The sequence below is a fragment of the Asterias amurensis genome, chromosome 13 (genome assembly GCF_032118995.1).
Source record: "Asterias amurensis chromosome 13, ASM3211899v1".
Lineage (NCBI taxonomy): Eukaryota > Metazoa > Echinodermata > Asteroidea > Forcipulatida > Asteriidae > Asterias > Asterias amurensis.
This window is the reverse complement of record NC_092660.1, coordinates 8,137,108-8,164,406: the sequence shown is the minus strand read 5'-3', so window position 1 is coordinate 8,164,406 and position 27,299 is coordinate 8,137,108. Positions and strand designations below refer to the sequence as shown.

Sequence of the window (27,299 nt, the reverse complement as noted above, 5' to 3'; positions counted from 1 at the left end):
ATAGAGGCTGCTTACATTACCACTAAGGAGTTAATCAAACACAATACTGTGTCAGCCCTCTCAGGTTCCTATTTATAGATCTGGGTTTTCTCAAGGACACAAATGTCATGACCGGAATTTGAACCCCCCCCCAAAAAACAAAAAAAAAACTCCAAAACCCACAGATTTGCCAAAAATGGACTTCATCTATCAACTCACTGATATTACGTCCGCTCAGCCATTCCTGTCCGTAGCTCTGGACTATGCGCTTCTGCATATTGTAGGGGGCAACAATATGAGAATCCTGGACTATCATCGGGATCCAGACACGGTCAAAGTGGATATTTTCTCTAATGTCTTTCATGGTCACATTGAAGTTTTCTGGTTTTCTTCAATCTCTGCGCTAAAAAGGACCTAAAATGTATTTAAAAAAAGGAAACGTTTCTTAAAGACAATGGACACTATTGGTAATTGTCAAAGACCAGTCTTCTCACTTGCTGATCTCAATATTGTGCATAAAATAACAAACCTGTGAAAATTTGAGCTCAATTGGTCGTCAAATTTGTAAAATAATGAAAGAAAAAACACCCTTGCCACACGAAGTTGTGTGCATTTAGCTGGTTGATTTCGAGACCTCAAATTCTAAATCTGAGGTCTAGAAATCAAATTTTTGAAAAATTGCTTCTTTCTCGAAAACTATGTCACTTCAAAGGGAGCCGTTTCTCATAGTATTTCATACCATTAACCTCTCCCCATTACTTGTCACCAAGGTTTTATGATAATAATTATTTTGAGTAATTACCAATAGTGCCCGCTGCCTTTAAGCAAGTTCATTCAAAGATAGGTATGGACACCATATTTGGATAGAAATGTTAACTGCAACAAGCTAAATTTTAAAAACAAAATGTCCATGTGCTCAAATATTCTAAAGAAAACATTTTCTAATATCAAATAATAAACCACAATGAAAAGTGACTGGGTAAATTTTAAATACGTTTGGGTTTAACAAACAAAATGACTAGTCTCCCTATTTTGTCAATGTGTTTAACTGGCTCAGTAGCTTCTGCATAGCACCCCTGAACAAAAATATGGTTAAAAAAGAACCGTTGTTGTGGTTATTTAACAGTAAACTCTGCACGTCTTTATTCTGCAGACGTCGTAAAGAGTGTGAAATGTGAAATAGAAACTTGTACAGTATGCACAAAAATGCACAAAATTGGACATTAAGCAGCACAATGAAATTGGGCCCGGATTTTTGTCACCAGATTTTAGACACCCTTGTTTAATATTTGTGACAGGTACTACAAAAATGAGTCACTTTGTCTCACAACCCACTTTCCAGTACAGGGCTATTGAGTGACGGGAGGTTGAACAAAATTTATTTTTATTTTTTATGTGGTGTTATGCTTCTTTAGGGTCTATATTTTCACATTTTGAAAAACCTTTGTTTTTGACCAATGCAGGTGAATAAAACATGTTCTTTTTGTTCATCCCCTAGACATCAATAGGTGATGTTTTTATTAAACGGCTGTTTCCCCAGTATGGGTTATTTTCAGATTGTGACATTCTATTTTTCAAAAGGTCATAACTTTTGAACCAAACATCACACAAGTGTGCAAGATATGTCAAAATGAAGCTTGTTGTTTGCTCTTTTCAACCACGTATAAAACCCAATAAGCCAATTGTCCCCCTTGTGGCTCATGTTTGCAGAGCCCATCACATAATATGAGCAAACCCTAGAATCCTTAGACTGGAGTAATCCATTCCTACAACTCACCGTCTTATCCAGGTTGAATACTTTAGCCTGCTTTGTCCTGACATTCTGCCAAAGCATATTCTTCACCATCTGAATGCCCTGGTAGAAAGCCTCCAAGTATACCCTGCTCGTTTTCTGTAAATGGAAAGACGACAAAACACTGAAATGATACAAATGTGAACGCTTGGAGAAAATAGCAAAAACAGTACAAATTATCCAGCATTTGAACACATTTTCCTTAATTTGTGTTGTACACAATACCCTAGCTTGTGCAAGGGGAGAACCCTGCCCTGTGTAGAATTAATTCTTAGATTAACAAAGACCCCAACCAACATCATCATTTTACCGACAATAAAACATGAGCTCCAATGAAACCTACATACCTCATTGTGAGTGAGTTCAGCATTAACAGCGCGGAGTTCGTCACGTTCCAGACGGAATCTCTTGCAGGCCTCGGTGTACTTGTTGCCGTTTCTAAGGTCCTCCATGCACTCCATCTTGTATGGGGTTTCCTCACTCAGACGTTTCTTCTGTTCCTCTGATCTCTCAACACGGGCCTGTCAAAAAAGAGAGAGTGTCAAGGTCTAAATGGGTTGTCTTGAATTGTCAAAGACCAGTCTTCTCACTTGGTGTATCCCATCATAAGCATAAAATAACAAGCCTGTGAAAATTTGGGCTCAATTTGACATCAAAGTTTCAAGAGAATAATGAAAGAAAAAACACCCTTGTTGCACAAATTTGTGTGCTTTCAGATGCCTAATAAAAGGCTTCAGGCCTGAAGTCTTTTAATATTCGAGCGAAAAATCACCTCTTTCTCAAAAACTATGTTTCTTCAGAGGGAGCAGTTTCTCACAATGTTTTATACTATCAACAGCTCTCCATTGCTCGTTACCAAGTAAGTTTTTATGCTAACAATTATTTTGAGTAATTACCAACAGTGTCCATGGCCTTTAAGTTAAATTATTTGAAATCATTCTGAATCGTACCTTGAGCTGAATCTTCTGGTCGGTCATACAGCTTCTTCCCCACTGGGTGTTGAACTTGAAGAGGACTTTAGGATCTTTTGCGACATCTGAAAGTCCTTCCACAGATTCTAGTTTCTCGTTGGCTGGGAGAGTCATGACGTTGGCTGGGTGTTCCACCTCCGCTTGGATGCACAGGGTCTGTAAAGAAAAGTAAATTAAAGTTTTTCTGGAGATTTGTTCGATGAATATGATGATAGGTATTGTTTGAAGTTTTGCATGGTGTGGAGAAATAAGAAAACACTACTACAAATAAATAGTAAACTTGCGGGTACAAGCATGTGTAAATCACTAAGGGTGAGTGTTGGCTCTGAAAAGAGCCAGTTGGGTCTCCACGTTTCAAACAGTATACTCTGTTCGTCTTCAGGAGAATACAATGATGATTTAACATGATTTGATGATGGTTATACACAATGGCCACATACTATTTCGGTTGAAAACACAACACATAGTCGGTAGCATTGCATGGCAACAATGAAATGACATGCTTACAAAATTGTTAAATTCTACAAAAGACTGGACCGGCCAGATGTTGGGATAAAAGGTTTCAGTATATCAATATACATAAAAGGAGGTGGAAAAGCCAGGCAAGACACAACTGTGCCAACCCAACCAGAGGATAAAGGTCCAATTTTTTTTAAGCAACATAATATTCATACTTCCTGCGAATGCGAATGCGATACGAATGTTTACGTCACAAATTCGCACCAAATAATTCGCAATAGTTGAACTGTGCTCAACTCCTGAAAAACTTTCGCTGCAAAATCGGACAAGTGACGTCAAAAATTCGCTTCACATTCGCAGTAAGTACGAACCATGAGGCTTTAATGGGAAATTCTTTGTACCTTGACCGCGTTGGCATAATCAACGCTATCCTGGAACTGGTCTTGGTGGACCGGATCCCTGATGAATGTCTTCTTGTTGGTGAGAATGTCGATACGGAGAGCTTTGTAGAACTCATCCTGCTGGTCCAAACTGATCTGGCTGACCAACTCACGGATGGGCTGGCTTCCAATGGTGCTGATCTATAATTCAAATATAACTAGTTGACATGAATATTCACCAAACTAGCAACCCATGCACTTTGAAGTAAGCCATTTGTGAGTAGATTTTAAGATTGTCTGGTACAATGACTTGCTTAGTTCCATTTTACCGCTTACATTTTAATTCCTCATACTATAGAGACAGTCGCTATATCAAATGGTCCAAAGCAAGCTTTTAGAGCAAACCCTGGTACCATTGTGCCATCACATCCATTCAGAATTGTGTAAAGGTGGTTACCTTCTCTTACTTAACTATATGCAAAAGCTTGCCCATATTCATGTGACATAGCAACTGTCTCGATAGTTCAATTCAAATTTTTAAAAGTGGTAATTTGTGATCAAGGACATCATTGTACCAGACAACAATCAAATCTAACATGCAAATGGATCATTGAGTGGACTTTTTGCCTTGTGTTGGCCAATTTTTCATTAAACAAAAATTGTAAAAAACCGTCTAAAAAAATCTTTGAAGAGTAATAGACCCTTCCCATGAAATATGCTAATTACATTCACGCATGGGTACAGACTCAATTGGTTGGCAAATGTCATAGATATGTGCACTAAGCAGACGCACAATCGCGTCTGCATCACTCCGTCATTATAGCTGCACACACAACAGCACACTGGTCCCTTATTTTGCCATCCAAAATGTAAGTGCACACCCCAGTGACAATTTACATCTTTCATAAGAAGGGTCTATTGACAAGTGGGCGTTTTGCCTTGTGTTGGGCTATTTTTCATTTTAAATTTTTTTATAAATAACACATCAAATTTTTTTGACGAGTAACTATCTTAAGGCTCACTGACTTACATTGACCAAGACGTTAAAGAGCTCAAAGCTGCTGCCACTTATTGGGGTCTGATGATGCGCCATCTTGTGAGTGGTCGTCTTTGTCTCAGCCGACTTGGCGTTAGGGAACATCCAGTTTTCAAAGTCTGTGTGGTTCAACTTCAGAACCGACTGGCTCAATTGGGGAGGATAATTTTTATTCTTGTCGTCAGAATGATCACTTCCGTGCCCTTCGGAGAATTCCTCTGAACTGGATTCAGTTGTGAAGTTCTTCTTCATCAAGTACTTGTCCTGAAAAATTGATTTTATAAAACCCACATATATAAAGCAAATAGTAAGGCTCTATCTACTCTAACCAAAACCTTGCTCCAAAAAGACAGAAAATATATGGTTGCTTAAAATCACCTGAGTGATTTGCCTGTGGAAGTTTTTTCATAGACTCTGGAAAGTATACATTGCTGCTTTTTTGTAATTTGCTTTTTTGTACCTTGTATCTTTCTCTCATTGTTTATTTTATTGTTCTCTTTAGGCGCTTAGAGGCTTTTGTCATATGGCACTTTACAAATGTCTTACTTTTATTATTATTATTATTATTATTATTAATTCTGCTATTCAATTCAATTTTCAATTCAATTCAATTTTAATTCATTAAGGTTTTTTAAAAATATCACAAAATACACGACAGAAGTTAAAAAGACTTAAATTGGCGTGTTTACATTCATTATTGTTAACAATGGCAAAAAACAAAAAACACTCGAGATAAGACGATTCCCCGCATGTAAACACAGGAAATAACGACCAGCCCTTTTCAAACTAGGATATCTTTATCCCTGATCTACCCCGGCAAATGGGACACCCCTAGGACTAGCCACCCCTGCTCTGGTAAGCAGTAAAACACCAAGGAATTCTTGCCTTGAAACGAGCAGCTGGAACCCAGTGGAATAGAGACCCAGGCGGGGACAGTGTGAAAGTGTGCCGGGTAACCTAGTCTTGGTTCAAGACTCTCCTGGATTTGTCACAAGAGAGCGCGCTATCACCCCCAACGCGCTATCAACCACGAATCGCTGTCACCCGAGAACCGCTATCACAGGAGTCTTGGCACATTCGTTAAATTTCCCCCCAAAAATCGGGGGGAAACATAATGCGCGTGCGTAGGTTTCCCGCAGAGCTCGCCCCTTTTTGGGGGGGAGATTTAACGAATATGCCAAGACTCTACTGTGATAGCAGTTCTCGGGTGACAGCGGTTCGTGGTTGATAACGCGTTGGGTGTGATAGCGCGCCCTGTTGTGACAAATCCAGGAGAGTCTTGAACCAAGACTAGGTTAACCTTGAGGAAAAAAAACCTGCCGTCGATTTCACAAAACTCTTCCTATTACTTAAGACTAATCTTAGGACTTAGGACAAGTTCTAACCCTGCACTGTAGCATGCAGACCTTAAGATTAATCCTAAGTTAGGACGAGTTACTCGTCCTAACTCTTTGTGAAATCGACCTCTGGGGCCTCCCCTGAGCTGTATTCCATGAGGATAAGGGATTCTGTGTAAAAAAAAAAGAGTAAAGAACAAAATATATTCTTGATAACATTTGGTAAAGGCAGTGGACACTATTGGTAATTACTCAAAATAATTATTAGCATAAAACCTTGCTTGGTAACGAGTAATGGGGAGCTGTTGATAGTATAAAACCTAGTGAGAAACGGCTCCCTCTGAAGTAACGTAATCAAGCATCTGAAAGCACATAAATTTGTGTGACATGGGTGTTTTTTCTTTTGTTATTATCTCGCAACTTCAACGACCAATTGATCTCAAATTTTCACAGGTTTGTTACTTTATGCATATGTTGAGATACACCAAGTGAGAAGACTGGTCTTTGACAATTACCAACAGTGTCCAGTGTCTTTAATAGATGGCAATAAGTTTTCTTACGGTAACAGGTTTCTTGGCCATCAGTTCTCCCTGGACAATGCGTTTCTCATGAATGGATCTTGATGAGACCTCCATTGAGTTTCTGATCACTGGCTCTTGAACACTCTCCTAGAAATACCCAAGAAAAAAAAAAACCCAAACAAAAACAATTTTGACCTCTCTAAAGAATTCATCACAAACAGGGACAAATTAGAATAGTTTTAAACAGAGGTGTTCTCTTTCTTTGAAGAAAAATTGTGAGGTTTCCTCACGCAATAAATGTTGTAAAATACATTTTTATTTGATACTATTAGAAGATGTGAGTACATGTATGTCATCATCTTTGAAAGAAATAAGCCAACGTTCTTCCAGTTTGAAGATTGACGGAAATTACAGACAAAACGGAGTTGGCTTCATTTTTGGAATTTTTTTTTTTTAAATTAGACATTTAGACAATATTAGACATTTTTTATTTCTTCTCCTAAAATCAATACACCGTTGAAAAACAGTGGAGTATGTGGACAACTTATTCTGAATAACATAAAGAAACAAAGCTGTTTACCTCTGTTGACTTGGCCCCGACGAGGAAGTTGCAAGTGAAAGGTCTGCTTCGGAGGGAGAGGACCTGGTGCTCAGTGGTCGGGGTATCAAGCTTGGACTTGAAGAGCCTCTTGGGAACGTCTACGATGACGTTGCCGTTCAGAACGGCGGAGGAGTTCAAGGAACCAACCAGTCCGAGGCCGGTCCTGACGGTGTCATCAAAACCAGTGATCATCTTGGCTTCCATGGTGATGGCAACTCTGCATTGGATGAAAATGGCCAAAACATTTAAAAGTGTATACTGAAAAAATATAAGGCTTGGTCGGAGACAAAAACTCCTTGAAAAGAAATGGTTAATTCCGGCCACATCAATTGAAACCCCCACAAAATGTTATGTCAGAATTACTTGGCTGCATGGTCTGGTTGACGTAGTGGTGTCTTCCTCACCTTCCGCCTCTAGGACCCCCATTCAAAGCACGCCAGGGGCACTACGCGGACTGGGTTTTCAGTCCCTACCCGACTGTATGGGTTTTCCCATAGAATAAATCTCTGGGATTTTCTTCCCACATCTAAAACTGAAATTTCCTTCCATGTCTTCTCTCCATTTTGGTTCTTGGCCAGTACAGTGATTAAGTTTGCTTTTCTGAGAGTAATTGGTTTCACAGTCAGAATAAATGAAATGAACGAAATAAAGACCTAACGTCAAGAGAGTCATGGAGGGACAGAAAAGGGGGCTGTAGAATGACAGGGCTTTTACCTTGGCATAACTTATCCAAATGAACGAAATAAAGACCTAATGTCAAGAGAGTCATGGAGGGACAGACAGGGCGGCTGTAGAATGACAGGGCTTTTACCTTGGCTTAACTTATCCAAATGAACGAAATAAAGACCTAACGTCAAGAGAGTCATGGAGGGACAGACAGGGAGGCTGTAGAATGACAGGGCTTTTACCTTGGCATAACTTATCCAAATGAACGAAATAAAGACCTAACGTCAAGAGAGTCATGGAGGGACAGACAGGGAGGCTGTAGAATGACAGGGCTTTTACCTTGGCATAACTTATCCAAATGAACGAAATAAAGACCTAACGTCAAGAGAGTCATGGAGGGACAGAAAGGGGGGCTGTAGAATGACAGGGCTTTTACCTTGGCATAACTTATCCAAATGAACGAAATAAAGACCTAACGTCAAGAGAGTCATGGAGGGACAGACAGGGCGGCTGTAGAATGACAGGGCTTTTACCTTGGCTTAACTGATCCAGCGACGCTGATATTGTTCATCTTCCCATTCTTGGTTTTAAGCACCTCAGTCAGGGTAGGTGTCATGCGAGCCTTGCCAGAGATATCCAGGGCCAGGACGGCAGCGGTGTCGAAGGAGATCTTGAGGGGAAGTCCAACCTGTGTTGGAATCTCGTGCATTCCTCGGCAGAGACTGAAGATCTTGCGATAGGAGTACGGCACTTGGCTGGTGAGGATCTTATTCTCAAGCTCTTGCATCTTCTCAGATCCTTTTACAGAAAGTCATGAACATATAAAGACACAGCCATTGCAATGGAGAAAAAACCCGAACCTGCACAAATTTCCCTCCACTCATTTTCCGAGTCATCCATCGACTTTCGGGAAAAGCTTGTCTTCTTTTCAAGGATTTAATTATTTTGGTGTCCTTCCCCCCACCCATGATAAAAAATGTGTTAAATTAAGGGAAAAAGCTTCCACTCAAGTCAAATTGACTGCAAGGAGTGACTTCTAATTTTCACAAAATTGTGTCCCCTTGTTCTTTCAAACTGTTCACAGAGGGCAATTTTATCATTACTTGGCTTTCTTTTACCTATCGGTCTTTTTCCATGCTTAACTTACTTTTTCCAAGTCATTCCCAGAGGGCGGTTATCTAAATACTTTGCACCATCCTAAATCAACCCATTTTTCTTGCTGAATCTACTTCTTTCAAGTGATTCCCAAACGATGGTTTTGCCAACACTAGCCCTTTCCAAAATCACTCTTTTCCGTTGTTGACCTTACTTTTTTCAAGTAATTCCCAAATGATTTTGTCCCTTACTCAACTCAAATTATTCCACCACTTATTAAACTTACTTCTTTTAAGTCATTCCAAAACAATGGTTTTGTCAATACTATGTAGGCCCCTTCCAGACTCAAATTTGTTTTCTTGCTGAACTTACTTCTTTCACGTCATTCCAAATGATGGTTTAGTCATTACTTGGCCCCTTCCCAAATCACTCTTCTTCCTTACTGAAATTACTTCTTTCAAGTCATTCTACTTTAAAGGCAGTGGATACTATTGGTAATTACTAAAAATAATTATCAGCATAAAACCTCACTTGGTAACGAGTAATGGGGAGAGGTTGATAGCATAAAACATTGTGAGAAACAGCTCCCTCTGAAGTGACGTAGTTTTTGAGAAAAAAGTAATTTTCCACGAATTTGATTTAGAAACCTGAGATTTAGAATTTGAGGTCTCGAAATCAAGCATCTGAAAGCACACAACTTCGTGTGACAAGGGTGTTTTTTCTATTATTATTATTATCTCGCAACTTCGATGACCGATTGAGCTCAAATTTTCACAGGTTTGTTATTTTATGCATAATTTGAGATTCAGCAAGTGAGAAGACTGGTCTTTAAAAATTACCAAAAGTGTCCAGTGTCTTTAATATACACAGGCAACTTATTTTTTATTTTAGTTTTAACATACGCAGGCAACTTAACATGACCACAACAATTAGGGATGTAGTGACCAGACGTCGCCTGAATTGGTTTGGCCATGTCATCAAAATGCCAGCCTACAGGCAACCCAACCTGGTCTACTACTATGACTTCAACACTCCACGCCAACGAGGGCGTCCACCATTGCGCTTGAAGGCTCAAGTTCAGGAAGATATCAACATTCCACTTCATGAGGTAGAGCATTTAGCTAGAAATAGACCTGAATGGGGACGGTTTTCCAAAGAGGCCAAGGGACACCCAATCCTAAGCAGCTTAGTAACTAAGAAAGTTTTAACAAAAAGTAAAATCCACAGGCTACTTGAATGGGATTCGAACCCTGGGCCGATTTCTTAATAAAACTGCCTAAGCAGAGAATTATGCTTAACACCTAAGCAAGATACCAGTCACAAATTGTTTCATGTGACATAGTATTTTGGCTGGTAAACCTTTTTCTAGTAAGCATCATTTTGTTATGCTTAAGGATGATAACAGTTTAACCACTCCAGAAAGGTTTGACTTACCAATGAGTACTCATTGAGCTTGTCCTGGGTACAGATCTTATTGACCTTGCATGCTTTGTGAACCAATAACCCAAAGGTCAACCAGCAGGTCGTCTTGATGTCTTTAGCACCACCAAGTGACAGGATAGGACCTCTGCACAGTCACTATTGAGTTGGAGAAAAGGAAGAAGGGGGTGAAGGTCAAGTATAAAATCAATAGGGATGGATTCAAATTATACTGCTCATGTTTAAAAGTGGGGTCATAGATAATTTTTTGTTCATAAATACTTAAGACAGTTTATCCATTCTGATTGGTCAAGAGGGCATCACATGGGGGTGTTTGAAGGGGTGATATAACACCAGTAAAAAGTGTTGAAACATGGGCCTGACACGCGAGCTTGCACCCGTGCTTATAAGACAGTTTCTTCATTCCTATTGGTTGAGAGCAACGGCTGGAATAGTTGTGCAACATCACGTGATACACGCGACGAGCACAGCAATCTCCTTATAAGGAGTTGTATACTCGAGGGCCTTCCATTTCATAGTTGGAGGGGTGTTGTGTTGAAAGAAATCATTGAACATAATTTTTGCATTTATTTTACTTTTTGACCAAAAAGTGTTGAATCAGTTTTCAACTAGTGGTTTAAACACTGGTTCTTGATAATTTACCTCCACTTTGTCTTGGTAAATTTATCAAGAACCAGGCCTCAGCAGGTTTAAACCACTAGTTGAAAACCTCTTCACCACACATTGATTCCCTGATTAACACAATTCTTAATTACAGGCAAAATTATCAAGCAGTAAACAGTCAAAGTCCACTTCATATTCAACGCGCGTACAGAATGGCGTGCGTGTCTCCTTGCGGTCCCTGTCGCGTTTGTGCAAGCAGCATCACCAGTGCGCCCTCTAGTTTTTATATGTAACTATGAGTGAGAACAAGTGCGGTGTGATGGGGGTATAAAGTATTAGGACTTCTCCATTGATTCTGTAAGGGAAGATTTTCTTTAGGAATGGGTTCCTCTATTGCGGGATTTTTAAACTTCAACTGGAATAGTTCAAGGGGCATCAAGGCGCTGAATTGGGTCAAATTTCAGAGAGCTGCTTCAGCATATATAATGCTTAAAATTTTTCTGCTTAGCCAAAAAGTAAGCAGGATACCAGTAATAAATTGCACATAAGGTATGGTTTTTTGACTGGTAACCTTAAAGGAAATTGCATTGGATCGGTTAAGTTAGTCTTTGAAAAGCGTTTACAGCTGTTTTTATGAAATGCAAACTGGTAGATAGATAATTTAAAAGTAGAATATAATGATCCACACAAACATGCCTCGAAATTGCATGGTTTTTCCTTTTATTGCGCGAAGAAACACGGTCGGCCATTTTGTCAACAACATTTTGTGTTTAGCTGCTTTTTGTGTTTAAAAAGCTTTAGTGAAGTTTGGTCCTGGGCCAATGGCTTTTAAAGGAAAGAATCGCAGCGCTTACGTAATCATGGAATTGTGCTTACGCTAAGCGTATTTAACAGCTTAGCAGGGAATGTGTTCTTGAGCGTCACAATTCGCAATAAAAAAATGCTACAGCTGACTAATTGTGCTCAACTCCTGCAAAACTTTCACTGGGAACACAACAGTGACTTAAAAATTTGATTTGCATTCGCAGGATAATACCCGTGGTTTACTTACATGCAAAAGTAGGCCGGGGCGCCTAGTGTGCTTTAGTGTTAAAGTCGTGACTACAAATTATTATTTGAGTCGCGACTACTATTTTTCTCTACTCTGTTATAATCGTGCTTAAACATTGACCCAACTACCTGTCAGGTGAAATACTGAGTTGTGTTGCTTCTTACTATTCGCAACATATAATATAACGTGCGCTTGCAACACTTTGCAGCACAAGTCTTGAGAATCCGCAAGTTATCTCGACAAGTGTTGATTTCTTCATCAGTTTAGTTTGGATACTTTGCAGTGAGGGAAGATGGTTGGGACAGAAGTCTGCCTAAACTTTCAGTCCTTTGGTCGAGGTTCAAATTGATCCTTGTCAAAGTGCACCTGTAAACAAACTGAACAAAAACATAACCATTAATAAATATATTTGAAGGAATAAAATGTTGTCACAAAAGATTCTGAGAACATGTTTGATCTTTTTTTAAATACAGATAGTTAAAGTTTACCAATTTGTAAGGATTCTCAGGAACACACATCAGAAGTTTCACCCAAAGTTTATTTAAAACAAAATGTCTTTATGTTTAATGGAACACGTTGCCTTGGATCGGTCGAGTTGGTCTTTGAAAAGCGTCATGTAACCGTTTGTTATAAAATCGGTATGGTTAGAAAGATGTTGTAAAAGTAGAATACAATGATCTACACAAATATGCCTCGAAATTGCGTGGTTTTCATTTTACCTCGTCGACAAACACGCCAACCGTGTTAGTTCGCGACCTAAAATGAAAACCGTGCAATTTTGAGTGATACTTGTGTGGATCATTATATTCTAATTTTAAAACATCCTTCTTTTGAGATCTTACTAATTTACATATAAAATACTTATAAGAAAATTATAAGAATTTTATCAGACTCTGATAAGATTCTTATAAGACTGCTCAATACAGGTTCTTATTAGATGTTAATAAGATTCTTATAGGTTCCTTAAAAGTTTCTTGTAAGAGTATTTCTTTGACCAATCACAGCCACATAAAGCATGTAGCCTTGCCTGTAGCTTCATTTTGGGTAACAATGATGAAACCAGGCTTAAACATTTAAAAAGGCTAACAGATATAAGTTAATAACACACTTGATTAATGCTATCAATTGACCATAAACTAAAAGTGTTTCAAATTTACTTTAAAGGCAGTGGTAATTACTAAAAAATAATTATTAGCATAAAACCTTTCTTGGGGACGAGAAATGCGGAGCTGTTGATGATATAAAAAATTGTGAGAAACGGCTCCCTCTGAAGTGCCATAGTTTTTGAGAAAGAAGTATAATAGATGTTAAATTTGCATCGGGGATAAAGAATATTAATTTTGGTTTTTACCCATACACCGATGTGTGTTAGCACTGTATACTCAGTACTTTCCCGAGAAAGAAGTAATTTTCAATGAATTTGATATCGGGACCTCAGATTTAGAACTTGAGGTCTCGAAATCAACCATCGAAACACACACAACTTTGTATAACGCCGGTATTTTTTCCTTTCATTATTATCTCCGAAGTTCGATGACCGATTGAGGTCAAATTTTCACAGGTTTGTTATTTTATGCATATGTTGAGATAAACCAACTGTGGAGGCTAGTCTTTGACAATTACCAATAGTGTCCACTGCCTTTAATATCACACTCAATTGTTGCTAACAATTGTTGACCATAAAAAAAAAGTGTTTCAAGTTTACAAGGGACACGCTGCTTGGGTAAGGCAACTTGGTGCATAAAAAGCGTTTTTTTTTTTATGAAACGCATATGGTAAGAAAGTAATTTTATAAGTAGAATATAATGAGCCACAAGAATATGCCTCCAAATCATGTGGTTTACTTTAACTTTGCAAAATTGCATGTTCAACCATTTTGTGGAGTACAAAATTTGACCCCACAAGCTTGCTAGTCCCGTTAGTCGAGAGGCATAATGTGCATAGTTGTATTCTACTTTCAAATATATGCATTTTATAAACGGTTTCAAGCGCTTTCCATAAGATCAGTAACATTTTGAAGTTAAATGAGAATGTTGTTTCACCTCTATTTTCTCTATGAGCAGATTAGTAGCAGGAATGTCAAACCAGAATCCTTTTCCTGTTGTCTTCTTCCTATCTATGTAACTGGATATGTTGAACCTTGAAATGTGACCTGAAAGTAACAAACAAACAATACTACTCAACAAGAACCCTCTCGTCAGTGACAAACTGCAGATTATGGTCAATGTTTTTTGGGGCAAGTACCGTCATTTGCTTAACTTCAAACATACAACATATCGCTCATGCCACAAAACGACCACAGGCAAAGCTCAGTGTTTTCTGAAAAAAGGTGTGTGAAGTTTAACTTTCAAACTGTTGTTTTAGACCATGCCTTTTACTGTAAACATTGTTTTGGTCATGTACTGTAAAATGATAAAAGAAAAAATAGCCTTGTTGGAAAGATTGTGTACTTACAGATGACTGAAAAGGGCTTCAGGCTTTAGGCTGGTAACCTTTTTTTGGTAGCACAATTTTGTTATGCTTAGCTAGTTTTTTTGTGCTTAAGCAGCTTTATGAAACTTAGCCCAGCACTGTGCATACTGCGGGGATGGGGACACATTATTTTATAGTTGGCTTTACAGATGAGAACATGGGTCGAATATGTAAGCCATTAATAAGCAGAAAATTTCAAATTATGTTAAGGTACTTACCTGACATATAATTGGAATTATATGAAGCCGTAGGAGGAGAGACTCACCCTGTATTATGTTCCATTTAATACGGTCTGAACCACCCTTTAAATAAAATGGAAAGTTCCTCCATTCATAAAAATGCAAATGAGCCCATGCCCCAGCACATAAATACCTCTCTAAACCATTGGGCTGTCATAGGTTGTCCATATTGTCCGAACATGAACGGATTCATCCCACCGTAAAACGGGTACATGGGCGACGCCATGTTGGTATACTGCCCTCTAGCGTCAGCAGGAAAATTCCACTGTTGTTGAGCGGTCCCTGCCGTGATGTTTGCGGTTGGAGGGGCAACCCAAGGCGAGGTAAAACCCGTACCGGTGTTTGCAACAAACTGTGCCTGTGGAACTCGAGAAACTCTAGGGGCCATGGACGGAGAATGCCGTTGGGAAGGAGGGCAAGGCGACCCTTTCTCTGGCTCAAGGTTCTGTAACTGTGCCTTTGCACGTTCTCCTCCCGCCCAAGGCAAGGGGGGTGGGTTTCTTTACTTCGCTCGTCGACCCAAGGCGAGGTCAGAGCAGAAGAAATTGTAGCAGGTTTCTTGTTTTTCTCCCCAGCAGCAGGCAGAGGAGCCGTCTTACTGGATGTTTTTGTTTTCTTGGTCGTAGAAGACATGATGCACAGGAAACGTTGTCAAAACTTCGCTGTTAAATGTAGTAAGAAGTAGTAAGGTAACGGACTAGGCTGAAATATAATACTGCTTTCTTAGACAAACAACTTTACTAGGAAAAAATGCAGTGTAAGTGGGGCGCCAGTGACAGCAACTTGACTTATGATTTGATTTGGTTTGCTTTATGCTTATCTAACTCATGCATACTATTAAGTCTGATAACTTACTGAGCATGACCTTGCCTCAATGTCACAACGATTGCAACGCACAGTAGATGACACTTTCCGTTTAAAAATCGTATTCTGAAATGATTCTTATACACTTCTTATGAGATTCTGAAGAGAAAAAAAAACATTCGGAAGTTTCTCAAAAGATCCTGGTGTATTTCTTTTGAGATCTCACTAATTTACATATTAAATACTTGTAAGAATCACATAAGACTCTCATGAGATTCTTATAAGACTGCTCAATAGACTCTAATAAGATTCTATAAGACTGCTCAATACAGGTTCTTATAAGATTCCTATAAGTGTCTTATAAGTTTGTTATAGAGTATTTTGTGAGGGAAGTAAGCCCTGGCCCATTTTTTCATTGACCATACACAGCCACATAAGCATAAAGCCTTGCCTGTAGTGTCGTGTTGGGTTACAATGATGATGGCAAGCATAAAAGTGAATCACGGCAAACAATAATGTACTAGGTTATTATTACATTCTTGTTGCTATCAATTGACCATAAGAATAAAGTGTTTCAAATTTACTTTAAAGGGACGCGTTGCCTGGGATTGGACTTATTTGGTGTTAAGAAATCGTTTTTTAATTTGTTTTTTTTAATATAATATGCATATGTTAAGAAAGATGTTTTAGAAGTAGAATACAATGAGCCACAAGAATATGGCCCAAAATTGTGTGGTTTTTCTTTTACTTCGCAAACTAACATGGTCAACCATTTTGTGGAGTATAAAATTTGACTCCACAAGCTGGCGTGTCATGTTAGTAGAACACATTAGAAAAACTGTGCAAATGCGGGGCATAATGTGCATAGTTATATTTTACTTTCAACCATATGCATTTTATAAACGGTTACAAGCGCTTTTCATAAGATCAGTAACATTTTGAAGTTAAATGAGAATGTTGTCTCACCTCTATTTTCTCTATGAGCAGATTAATAGCAGGAATGTCAAACCAGAATCCTTTTCCCGTTGTCTTCTTCCTATCTATGTAACTGGATATGTTGAACCTTGAAATGTGACCTGAAAGTAACAAAGAAACAATACTTCTCATTAAGAACCCTCTCGTCAGTGACAAACTGCAGATTATGGTCAATGTTTTTTTCTTGGTACGTACTGTCATTTGCTTAACTTAAAACACACCTCTGCCCACTGTTCTAAACAGGGATCGGCACGGGAAGCCGGGCAGTAGGAGTTTGACTAGGAGAGGCTATTTGAGACGCTGGCCATATAGAATGTTTCATGGGTGAGAAGTTGCTCAATACTTCACACACATTCCTGGCCGTTCCTAGCCCTTTGACCCCCACGATAAAAGTACCGGACAACAAATCTGATTAAAAGATAGTCAAAAACACAACAACATTTAAATTTATTTAGTTACACAGGGTTAAGAAAAGGGGAATGATCAATAAACCGGCACAATCTACACACAAACACAAAAATTAAAACACCAAACAAAGGTAAAAACTGGTAAAACAAGTAATTGAAAAAAAAAAGATTCTTAAAAAAAAAAAAAAGCAAGAGAGTGCCAGTCTACCTACTAACCACTGTAGGTTCTCTTGGTGGATCGAGGGGACTTCTCGCTATTAACGTCGCTAACTCGGAGTGAGTTTTTATTATTTTTCATTACAATCCCATATTATCAAGCCCTAGCATCATAGGGTTTTGTTAGGTAGAGTGCCAGTCTACCTACTACCGCAGAGTAGGTTCTCTAATGGATCCAGTGGACTTCTCGCTCAGAACGTCACTTCCCTGGAGTGAGTTCTTATTCCTTCAATATATTCCCATAATCGCAAGTATCATAGGGTTTTGTTAGTTAGAGTGCCAGTCTACCTACTACCGCAGAGTAGGTTCTCTTAGTAGATCGAGTGGACTTCTCGTTCTTAACTTTACAGAGTTAAGATAAGTGGAATGAACAATTAACCGGCACCATCTGTAGACAAACACACAAAAATTGTTGTTAAGGGAAATAAAAAAAAGGCAAAAACTGGTTAAAATATGTCATTGAAAAAAACAAAAAGATTCTTAAAAAAAAAAAAATCAAGAGATTGCCAGTCTACCTACTACCCACTGTAGGTTCTCTTGGTGAATCGAATGGACTTCTCGCTCAGAACGTCACTTCCCTGGAGTGAGTTCTTATTCCTTCAATATATTCCCATATTTGCAAGTATCATAGAAACTTGTTAGGTAGAGTGCCAGTCTACCTACTCCCGCACCATAGGTTCTCTTATTGGATCGATCGGACTTCTCGCTCAGAACGTCACTGCATCGGAGTGAGTTCTTATTCCTTCAATACAATCCCATATTCGCAAGTATCATAGGAAATTGTTACGTAGAGTGCCAGTCTACCTACTACCGCAGAGTAGGTTCTCTTAGTGGATCGATCGGACTTCTCGCTCAGAACGTCACTGCACCGGAGTGAGTTCTTATTCCTTCAATATATTCCCATATTTGCAAGTATCATAGAAACTTGTTAGGTAGAGTGCCAGTCTACCTACTTCCGAACCATAGGTTCTCTTATTGGATCAATCAGACTTCTCGCTTAGAACGTCACTGCCCTGGAGTGAGTTCTTATTCCTTCAATATATTCCCATATTTGCAAGTATCATAGAAACTTGTTAGGTAGAGTGCCAGTCTACCTACTACCACAGAGTATGTTCTCTTATTGGATCGATCGGACTTCTCGCTCAGAACGTCACTGCATCGGAGTGAGTTCTTATTCCTTCAATACAATCCCATATTCGCAAGTATCATAGGAAATTGTTACGTAGAGTGCCAGTCTACCTACTTCCGCACCATAGGTTCTCTAATTGGATGGATCGGACTTCTCGCTTAGAACGTCACTGCACCAGAGTGAGTTCTTATTCTTTCAATGCAATCCCATATTCGCAAGTATCATAGGGAATTGTTACGTAGAGTGCCAGTCTACCTACTACCGCAGAGTAGGTTCTCTTATTGGATGGATCGGACTTCTCGCTCAGAACGTCACTGCACCGGAGTGAGTTCTTATTCCTTCAATACAATTCCATATTTGCAAGTATCATAGGAAATTGTTACGTAGAGTGCCAGTCTACCTACTACCGCAGAGTAGGTTCTCTAATTGGATGGATCGGACTTCTCGCTCAGAACGTCACTGCACCGGAGTGAGTTCTTATTCCTTCAATACAATCCCATACTCGCAAGTATCATAGGAAATTGTTACGTAGAGTGCCAGTCTACCTACTACTGCAGAGTAGGTTCTCTTATTGGATGGATGGGACTTCTCGCTCAGAACGTCACTGCACCGGAGTGAGTTCTTATTCCTTCAATACAATTCCATATTTGCAAGTATCATAGGAAATTGTTACGTAGAGTGCCAGTCTACCTACTACCGCAGAGTAGGTTCTCTAATTGGATCGATCGGACTTCTCGCTCAGAACGTCACTGCACCGGAGTGAGTTCTTATTCCTTCGATACAATCCCATACTCGCAAGTATCATAGGAAATTGTTACGTAGAGTGCCAGTCTACCTACTACCGCAGAGTAGGTTCTCTTATTGGATCGGTCGAAATTCTCGCTCAGAACGTCACTGCACCGGAGTGAGTTCTTATTCCTTCACTACAATCCCATATTCGCAAGCATCATAGGAAATTGTTACGTAGAGTGCCAGTCTACCTACTACCGCAGAGTAGGTTCTCTAATTGGATGGATCGGACTTCTCGCTCAGAACGTCACTGCACCGGAGTGAGTTCTTATTCCTTCAATACAATCCCATATTCGTAAGTATCATAGGAAATTGTTACGTAGAGTGCCAGTCTACCTACTACCGCAGAGTAGTTTTCTAATTGGATGGATCGGACTTCTCGCTCAGAACGTCACTGCACCGGAGTGAGTTCTTATTCCTTCAATACAATCCCATACTCGCAAGTATCATAGGAAATTGTTACGTAGAGTGCCAGTCTACCTACTACCGCAGAGTAGGTTCTCTTATTGGATGGATGGGACTTCTCGCTCAGAACGTCACTGCACCGGAGTGAGTTCTTATTCCTTCAATACAATTCCATATTTGCAAGTATCATAGGAAATTGTTACGTAGAGTGCCAGTCTACCTACTACCGCAGAGTAGGTTCTCTAATTGGATCGATCGGACTTCTCGCTCAGAACGTCACTGCACCGGAGTGAGTTCTTATTCCTTCAATACAATCCCATACTCGCAAGTATCATAGGAAATTGTAACGTAGAGTGCCAGTCTACCTACTACCGCAGAGTAGGTTCTCTTATTGGATGGATCGAACTTCTCGCTCAGAACGTCACTGCACCGGAGTGAGTTCTTATTCCTTCAATACAATTCCATATTTGCAAGTATCACAGGAAATTGTTACGTAGAGTGCCAGTCTACCTACTACCGCAGAGTAGGTTCTCTAATTGGATCGATCGGACTTCTCGCTCAGAACGTCACTGCACTGGAGTGAGTTCTTATTCTTTCAATACAATCCCATACTCGCAAGTATCATAGGAAATTGTTACGTAGAGTGCCAGTCTACCTACTTCCGCACCGTAGGTTCTCTTATTCGATCATTCGGACTTCTCGCTCAGAACATCACTGCACCGGAGTGAGTTCTTATTCCTTCAATACAATCCCATACTCGCAAGTATCATAGGAAATTGTTACGTAGAGTGCCAGTCTACCTACTACCGCAGAGTAGGTTCTCTAATTGGATCGATCGGACTTCTCGCTCAGAACGTCACTGCACCGGAGTGAGTTCTTATTCTTTCAATACAATCCCATACTCGCAAGTATCATAGGAAATTGTTACGTAGAGTGCCAGTCTACCTACTTCTGCACCGTAGGTTCTCTTATTCGATCATTCGGACTTCTCGCTCAGAACATCACTGCACCAGAGTGAGTTCTTATTCCTTTAATATATCCCATATTAGCAAGTATCATAGAAACCTGTCAATAGGTAGAGTGCCAGTCTACCTACTTTCGCACCATAGGTTCTCTTATTGGATCGTGTGGACTTCTCGCTCAGAACGTCACTGCACCGGAGTGAGTTGTTATTCCTTCAATACAATCCCATATTCGCAAGTATCATAGGAATTGTTACGTAGAGTGCCAGTCTACCTACTACCGCAGAGTAGGTTCTCTAATTGGATCGATCAGACTTCTCGCTCAGAACGTCACTGCACCAGAGTGAGTTCTTATTCCTTCAATATATTCCCATATTCGCAAGTATCATAGGAATTTGTTACGTAGAGTGCCAGTCTACCTACTACCGCACTGAAGGTTCTCTTATTGCATCGTGTGGACTTCTCGCTATTAACGTCACTGCCTCATGAAGAGTTTGTATCCCTTCAATATATTCCCATATTCGCAAGTATCATAGCAATTTGTTAGGTAGAGTGCCAGTCTACCTACTAACACACCGAAGGTTCTCTTATTGGATCGTGTGGACTTCTCGCTATTAACGTCACCGCCTCATAAAGAGTTTGTATCCCTTCAATATATTCCCATATTCGCAAGTATCATAGCAATTTGTTACGTAGAGTGCCAGTCTACCTACTAACACACCGAAGGTTCTCTTATTGGATCGTGTGGACTTCTCGCTATTAACGTCACCGCCTCATAGAGAGTTTGTATCCTTTCAATATATTCCCATATTCGCAAGTATCATAGCAATTTGTTACGTAGAGTGCCAGTCTACCTACTATCGCACCAAAGGTTCTCTTATTGGATCGTGTGGACTTCTCGCTATTAACGTCACCGCCTCATAAAGAGTTTGTATCCCTTCAATATATTCCCATATTCGCAAGTATCATAGGAATTTGTTAGGTAGAGTGCCAGTCTACCTACTACCGCACCGAAGGTTCTCTTATTGGATCGTGTGGACTTCTCGCTATTAATGTCACTGCCTCATAAAGAGTTTGTATCCCTTCAATATATTCCCATGTTCGCAAGTATCATAGGAATTTGTTACATAGAGTGCCAGTCTACCTACTATCGCACCAAAGGTTCTCTTATTGGATCGTGTGGACTTCTCGCTATTAACGTCACCGCCTCATAAAGAGTTTGTATCCCTTCAATATATTCCCATATTCGCAAGTATCATAGGAATTTGTTAGGTAGAGTGCCAGTCTACCTACTACCGCACCGAAGGTTCTCTTATTGGATCGTGTGGACTTCTCGCTGTTAATGTCGCCGCTTCATAGAGAGTTTGTATCCCTTCAATATATTCCCATATTCGCAAGTATCATAGGAATTTGTTAGGTAGAGTGCCAGTCTACCTACTACCGCACCGAAGTTTCTCTTATTGGATCGATGGACTTCTCGCTATTAACGTCACTGCCTCATAAAGAATTTGTATCCCTTCAATATATTCCCATATTCGCAAGTATCATAGGAATTTGTTAGGTAGAGTGCCAGTCTACCTACTACCGCACCTAAGGTTCTCTTATTGGATCAATGGACTTCTCGCTATTAACGTCACCACCTCATAAAAGTTTGTATCCCTTCAATATATTCCCATTTTTGCAAGTATCATAGAAACTTGTTAGGTAGAGTGCCAGTCTACAACTACTGCCGCAGAGTAGGATCGAGTTGGAACAACCTGTTTTGGAAATAAAGTTTTGTTAACATTGCATATATATGATAACATAGGTAACAGTGTATAAGATATATAATGCCCACCTAACTAGAACCGACCAATTCGCTTAGCTGCGCAGAGCGCTCCATACATCAAAGGGCCTCGTCCTGATTGACAACAAAAAGAATACAGTTAGTAACCAGGGAAGACAAGGGAGCTTTGGATCCAGGCAACCTGTTCAGGACATAAAGTTTTGTTAACATGACATATATAAGTAACAGTGTATAAGATATTTAATGCCCACCTAACTAGAACCGACCAATTCGCTTTGCCGCAAAGAGCGCTCCATACATCAAAGGGCCTCGTCCTGCTAGACAACAAAAAGAATACAGTTAGTAACCAGGCAAGCTGTTTAGGGACAAAAGTTTTGTTAACATTACATATATGATAACATAGGTAACAGTGTATAAGATATTTAATGCCCACCTAACTAGAACCGACCAATTCGCTTAGCCGCGTAGAGCGCTCCATGCATCAAAGGGCCTCGTCCTGCTAGACAACAAAAAGAATACAGTTAGTAACCAGGCAACCTGTTTAGGGACTAAAGTTTTGTTAACATTACATATATGATAACATAGGTAACAGCGTTTAAGATATTTAATGCCCACCTACACCTAACTAATACCGATCGATAGCCTTGGTCGCGTAGAGCGCTCCATATACGAGGGGCCTAATGGTTGACACCACTAAGAAAATGGTTATCAGTGTTTCAAGTTCATACGTCCATGGCCATTAATAGATGAGGTGGGTGACTGCGGCATTCCAAAAGTGTCGTGGTTGGAGAGGAGAACGATCCATAGAAAGTTAGTTGATGCTATGCAAACAGATGACAGTGATCCATAGAGAGTGAGTTGATGATCAGAAAACAGATGACTGCGAGGAAGAAACAGTTCTCTAACAACGTCATCACCACGTAGGACTCAACAAATGAATCAAATGAAAAGTAAGTTATTCTTAATATTACATAAACTCTCACAATGCTTTACATTCACAAGGTTACAGGAAAACCAACAAATCAGTTAGCAAATAATTAAGCAGTTATATGAAAATGAAGAAATAATCCAGGGTCATATAAAAAAGAGATTGGCACAATGTGTTTTTATTGTTCAATTGGCTGATGACATAAATACACTGAATTAGAACCAAATAAAATGTTTATTTAAAGCGAAAACAGTGGATAAAAAACAAAACAAAGCGATTACAGTATTAAAATTTGTCTGAAACACGAGTTCAAAATTTTATTTCACTCTGTCAGAACCAACCCACAAAAAATGACCAGTAGAGACTATTTAACCGTGACAGTTACAAGGTCACCCAGTTAACTTACCAACACCCGCGTAACCATATTTATTTTTGACTGTTCAGCTAAATAACGTCCGTCGATATATCGAAAATACTTATATACACAACGTTTTTTGGAGATAGATACTGCGGATGTAATATTTTTAATCATAACGAAATATAGAAAATGTTGATATACCGCAATTTGTTCAATATTATCGGCAATTTTGATTAAGCAAAAATCAGGCATGCAAACCTCCAGTGGAGTTTTTTTCCCACTGCTCGCGTGTACCGAAGCTAACCGTTTGTCTGGCTTCCCATACATACCCTTATAAATACAAAAAGGGAATAAGAAATACAGGAGCCAGACTGAGCCAGTGTAGAGGGTATGCTAAACGAGAAAAGAGAAATGTATCCTAGCCGCATAATGGGACCTTTTACGTGTCTGGTTCCCCCTCAATTGACTTATACATCGAACAATAAAAACACTACAGTGCCAGACTGTGCAAAAATAGTGTAGAATGTATGCTCATTGAGGATAATCGTGTCCTAGCCCCACAATGGGACATTTGTGTTTTAGACAAACTACGCGGCGGGAGCCAGAGCATGCCTCATGCAGGGAACCCCGGGGGTCGTTACCTCTTCACCTAAAGTAAGCTGTTTGCCAATGGTAATCACGTCTTTTTCTCATTGTTCTAAAAAAATACGTCGAACAATAAGTGCGAAGGATGAACGGCTGTGACATAAAAAGAAACAAAGATTTTGCTGACAACCCTGTTTGTTTAGTATAATACACCTTTATATTTCTCAAGATAATCTTATTCATATAACAAAAAACACCAATTTACGCCGATCGTTTGGTCGATTGGTCAGTGCGCTGGTTTGTACGGTGTGAGTGTGTCCCGCAGATGGCCACGCCATACACTGCCACGCACAACGTGTGTCTGTGCATACTACAGTATACTGCCCCGTGTACAGTTTACAATTTCATCAATACAGAGGGTTGGTTTATAAAGCCATTCTATCAAAAGGTTAACATTTACATGAATATTGAGCCAATAAAAGACTGGCATGCCCTACTGACTTGGTGTTCAGTTCGAACATCTCTTGACATCCCAAGGTTATAAAAATATCCGAGGTGACCCAATAAAGCTTATTTCCATTGGGGTCGCATTGAAATACATAATGTGTCCTTAAAGTACACATAGCACAGAGGTACATCGCGCAGAGCAGCAGCCACCTATCAAATTGCCTATAAAATTACTATCATTAAAAATATAAACAGGCCCTATAGTCGTGTTATATTTACAAATTGAAACAGGCGATTGGAACCAAATGTCTTCACTGACATCTAGCAAACTGACTCAAACAAGGGAGTCTCTTTATGAAGAAACTCATGTAAACCAATATACGCTTATAAATATTAACAGCGACGTTTATTTATTAAATAACATATGTAGACCAACAAGAACATGTTTGGACCAATGACCATGGTAGAACAAATTTATTATCCACTGATAACAGTTCCTTAAAAACATCCCACAAATGAACATTTATTTTTCACGTCGACAATAACAATTTAAGCATACACTATAGTGCACTAGAAAACAAATATTTATGAACATAAAAATGAAGGACGGATGCAATGTATACAATTTGAAGAAAATAACTACAGAAATTAGGATAATTTCAACAGACAGACATCGACTTGGACGGCAAGGACAAAAAACAAAAGCAACCAAAAACAGAAATAAAAAAATTAAAATAAATAAAAAAATTAAAAATGACACGGACCAGACTAATCAATAAAAATAACTATGACACCACAGTCTTTGTACAATTAGTGTAAATACTACAATTACATACCCTGCCAAGAACAACACTTTGATTTGATTTGATTTGTATTTATTCAGATTTTCAAAACATTTCAAAATACAAACATAACAATAGGAGAAAAGACGATGAAATAAGAGAAATTAGTTTAGAAACACAATAAAAATAGGACACAAAAATATACAAGGATAACCCAATAAAGCCAATATCTGTGGCTTGTTTCTGTTTGGTCCCTATGAAACACCCAGCTTGGTGCTTAAATTACACACAACACAGAAGGACACCGCGCAGAGCATGCCAGGTGAATATCAAGTTGCCTATAAAATTATTATCATTAAAATGTCAGTAGGCCCTTATAGTCGTGGTTATATTTACAAAATGAAAAAGACGATTGGAACCGAACGTCTTCACTGACACTCGCATCCCTTTCTACAACACCATAGTAAGCGCGTACACAATAAGTGAATGTTAAGGTTTATAAAAATATACTTAGTTTCATTTCAGAACCCAGAATTATGACGATTGAAACCTCAACAAGGTGTGACACTAGAGACCCCTTGCGGATGCAGCCATAGCATATCGCCAGCGGGAAAAGGCGCCGAAAGCATACCCCATTTTGCGCTTAAAGTTGATCAACCTTTTTTATGTACATAAAAATTGCCTCTGATGTAGTGCTTTTTAAATGGGTGTTTTGTTTACAAATTGACTAAAAAAAGGGAATTTTTATGAAGAAATGCATGTAAACAGTTATATATTTATAAATATTTAATAGCGACTTTAACTTCACATGTAGACATACAAGTACATGTTTGCACCAATGACCCTGGTAGAACAAATTTATTATCCTCTGATTACAGTTCTTAAAAACTCTCACAATATCGAGGTCATACATGTAACCTGCCAAGAACAAGACTTTGAATTTATTTGAATGTTAACTATACATACACAATAGGAGAAAAGACGATGGAATCAGATAAATTAAGTAAGAACCATACAAAAAATATTCGGATAACCGATCCTAGGATAACCAAATAAATCATTGGGATGTCTCTGACTACCCATCTTGGTCCCTAAAGTACACACAGTGACACAGCACAGAGGGAGACACCGCGCAGAACATGCACGGCTATTAGTAAGTTGCCTATAAAACTACTTTCATTAAAAATGAGATAGTCGTGTTATATTTACAAATTGAACCAACGTTTGGAACCGAATGTCTTCACCGACATCCAGCAATAATTTTCATTGACATCCCTTTCTACAACACCATGGTAAATACGTTTACCATAAGTTCATAAGTATATAAGAATATACTTAAGTTTCATTTCAGTATCCTAAATTATGACGATCGAAACCGTCACAACAATGGGAGAAAAGACGATGAATTAAGATAAATTAATTTAGAACACAATAAAAATAGGACACAAAAATACCCAACTTGGTGCGTAATAAAGTACACACAGCACAAAGACACGGCACAGAGCATGCCAAGCTACTATCATTGACTTGATTTGATTTGATTTGAATTTATTTGGATAAAAACGTGTCAAAAATACATACACAGCAATCTGAAACAGACGAACACAATAAAAATTGGACACAAAAATATACAAAACAAGGATAACCCAACAAAGCCAATTTATATCTTTGGCTTGTTTCCGTGGATTGGGGTCCCTATGAAATACCTCACAATTGGTCCCTAGTGTTTATATAGCAAGAGGAACACCGCGCCGAGCATGCCAGGTTATTAGTTTATTAGATTGCCTGTCACTATAGTCGTGCTCTGTCATGTCAGATACATGTATACGTACATGTCGTGCTAATTAATTTTACAAATTGAAACCAACGATTGAAACCGACCGTCTTCACTGACATTCACATCCCTATCTACAACACCATAGTAAGCATGTACATGTATACAATAACAGTGAACATTTAGGTTTAAACATACTTATTTGCCATTTCAGTATCCGGAAATATGACGATTGAAACCTCCCCAAGATGTATGACGTTCGCACTTGTCTTGAAACCCCGCCGTCGAATGAAGCTATCGGCGGCGGGAA

General features: G+C 39.1%; 1 protein-coding gene and 1 pseudogene across 2 annotated transcripts; both read right to left on the bottom strand.

Moving 5' to 3' along the window:
- Window positions 1-209: 209 nt before the first annotated feature.
- LOC139945873 (uncharacterized) lies at window positions 210-27,269 on the bottom strand. 2 transcript variants are annotated; one of them, XM_071943370.1, is made up of 14 exons: window positions 27,188-27,269; window positions 16,413-16,522; window positions 13,974-14,083; window positions 12,096-12,308; window positions 10,272-10,415; window positions 8,276-8,540; window positions 7,056-7,293; window positions 6,515-6,622; window positions 4,612-4,881; window positions 3,603-3,782; window positions 2,722-2,898; window positions 2,119-2,292; window positions 1,757-1,870; window positions 210-393 (listed from the first exon to the last, which is right to left on the bottom strand). In XM_071943370.1, the coding sequence occupies exons 6-14, from the start codon at window positions 8,527-8,529 to the stop codon at window positions 346-348; spliced, it is 1,563 nt and encodes a 520-aa protein (XP_071799471.1). In that variant the 5' UTR covers window positions 8,530-8,540; window positions 10,272-10,415; window positions 12,096-12,308; window positions 13,974-14,083; window positions 16,413-16,522; window positions 27,188-27,269; the 3' UTR covers window positions 210-345. The 2 variants fall into 2 exon arrangements, with proteins under 2 accessions (XP_071799471.1, XP_071799472.1); XM_071943371.1 differs by lacking the exons at window positions 16,413-16,522; window positions 27,188-27,269 and having other exon boundaries at window positions 13,974-14,366.
- On the bottom strand, window positions 14,733-15,275 carry LOC139945914 (uncharacterized; annotated as a pseudogene).
- Window positions 27,270-27,299: the final 30 nt, after the last annotated feature.

Excerpts from the sequence above, each read along its gene's own strand:
- LOC139945873 (XM_071943370.1), bottom strand. The coding sequence starts at position 8,529 with ATGCAAGAGCTTGAGAATAAGATCCTCACCAGCCAAGTGCCGTACTCC. Across the intron at positions 2,899-3,602 it reads ATTATGCCAACGCGGTCAAG|ACCCTGTGCATCCAAGCGGA; the intron begins GTACAAAGAATT and ends TTTTCTTTACAG. Across the intron at positions 394-1,756 it reads TATTCAACCTGGATAAGACG|GTCCTTTTTAGCGCAGAGAT; the intron begins GTGAGTTGTAGG and ends AATACATTTTAG.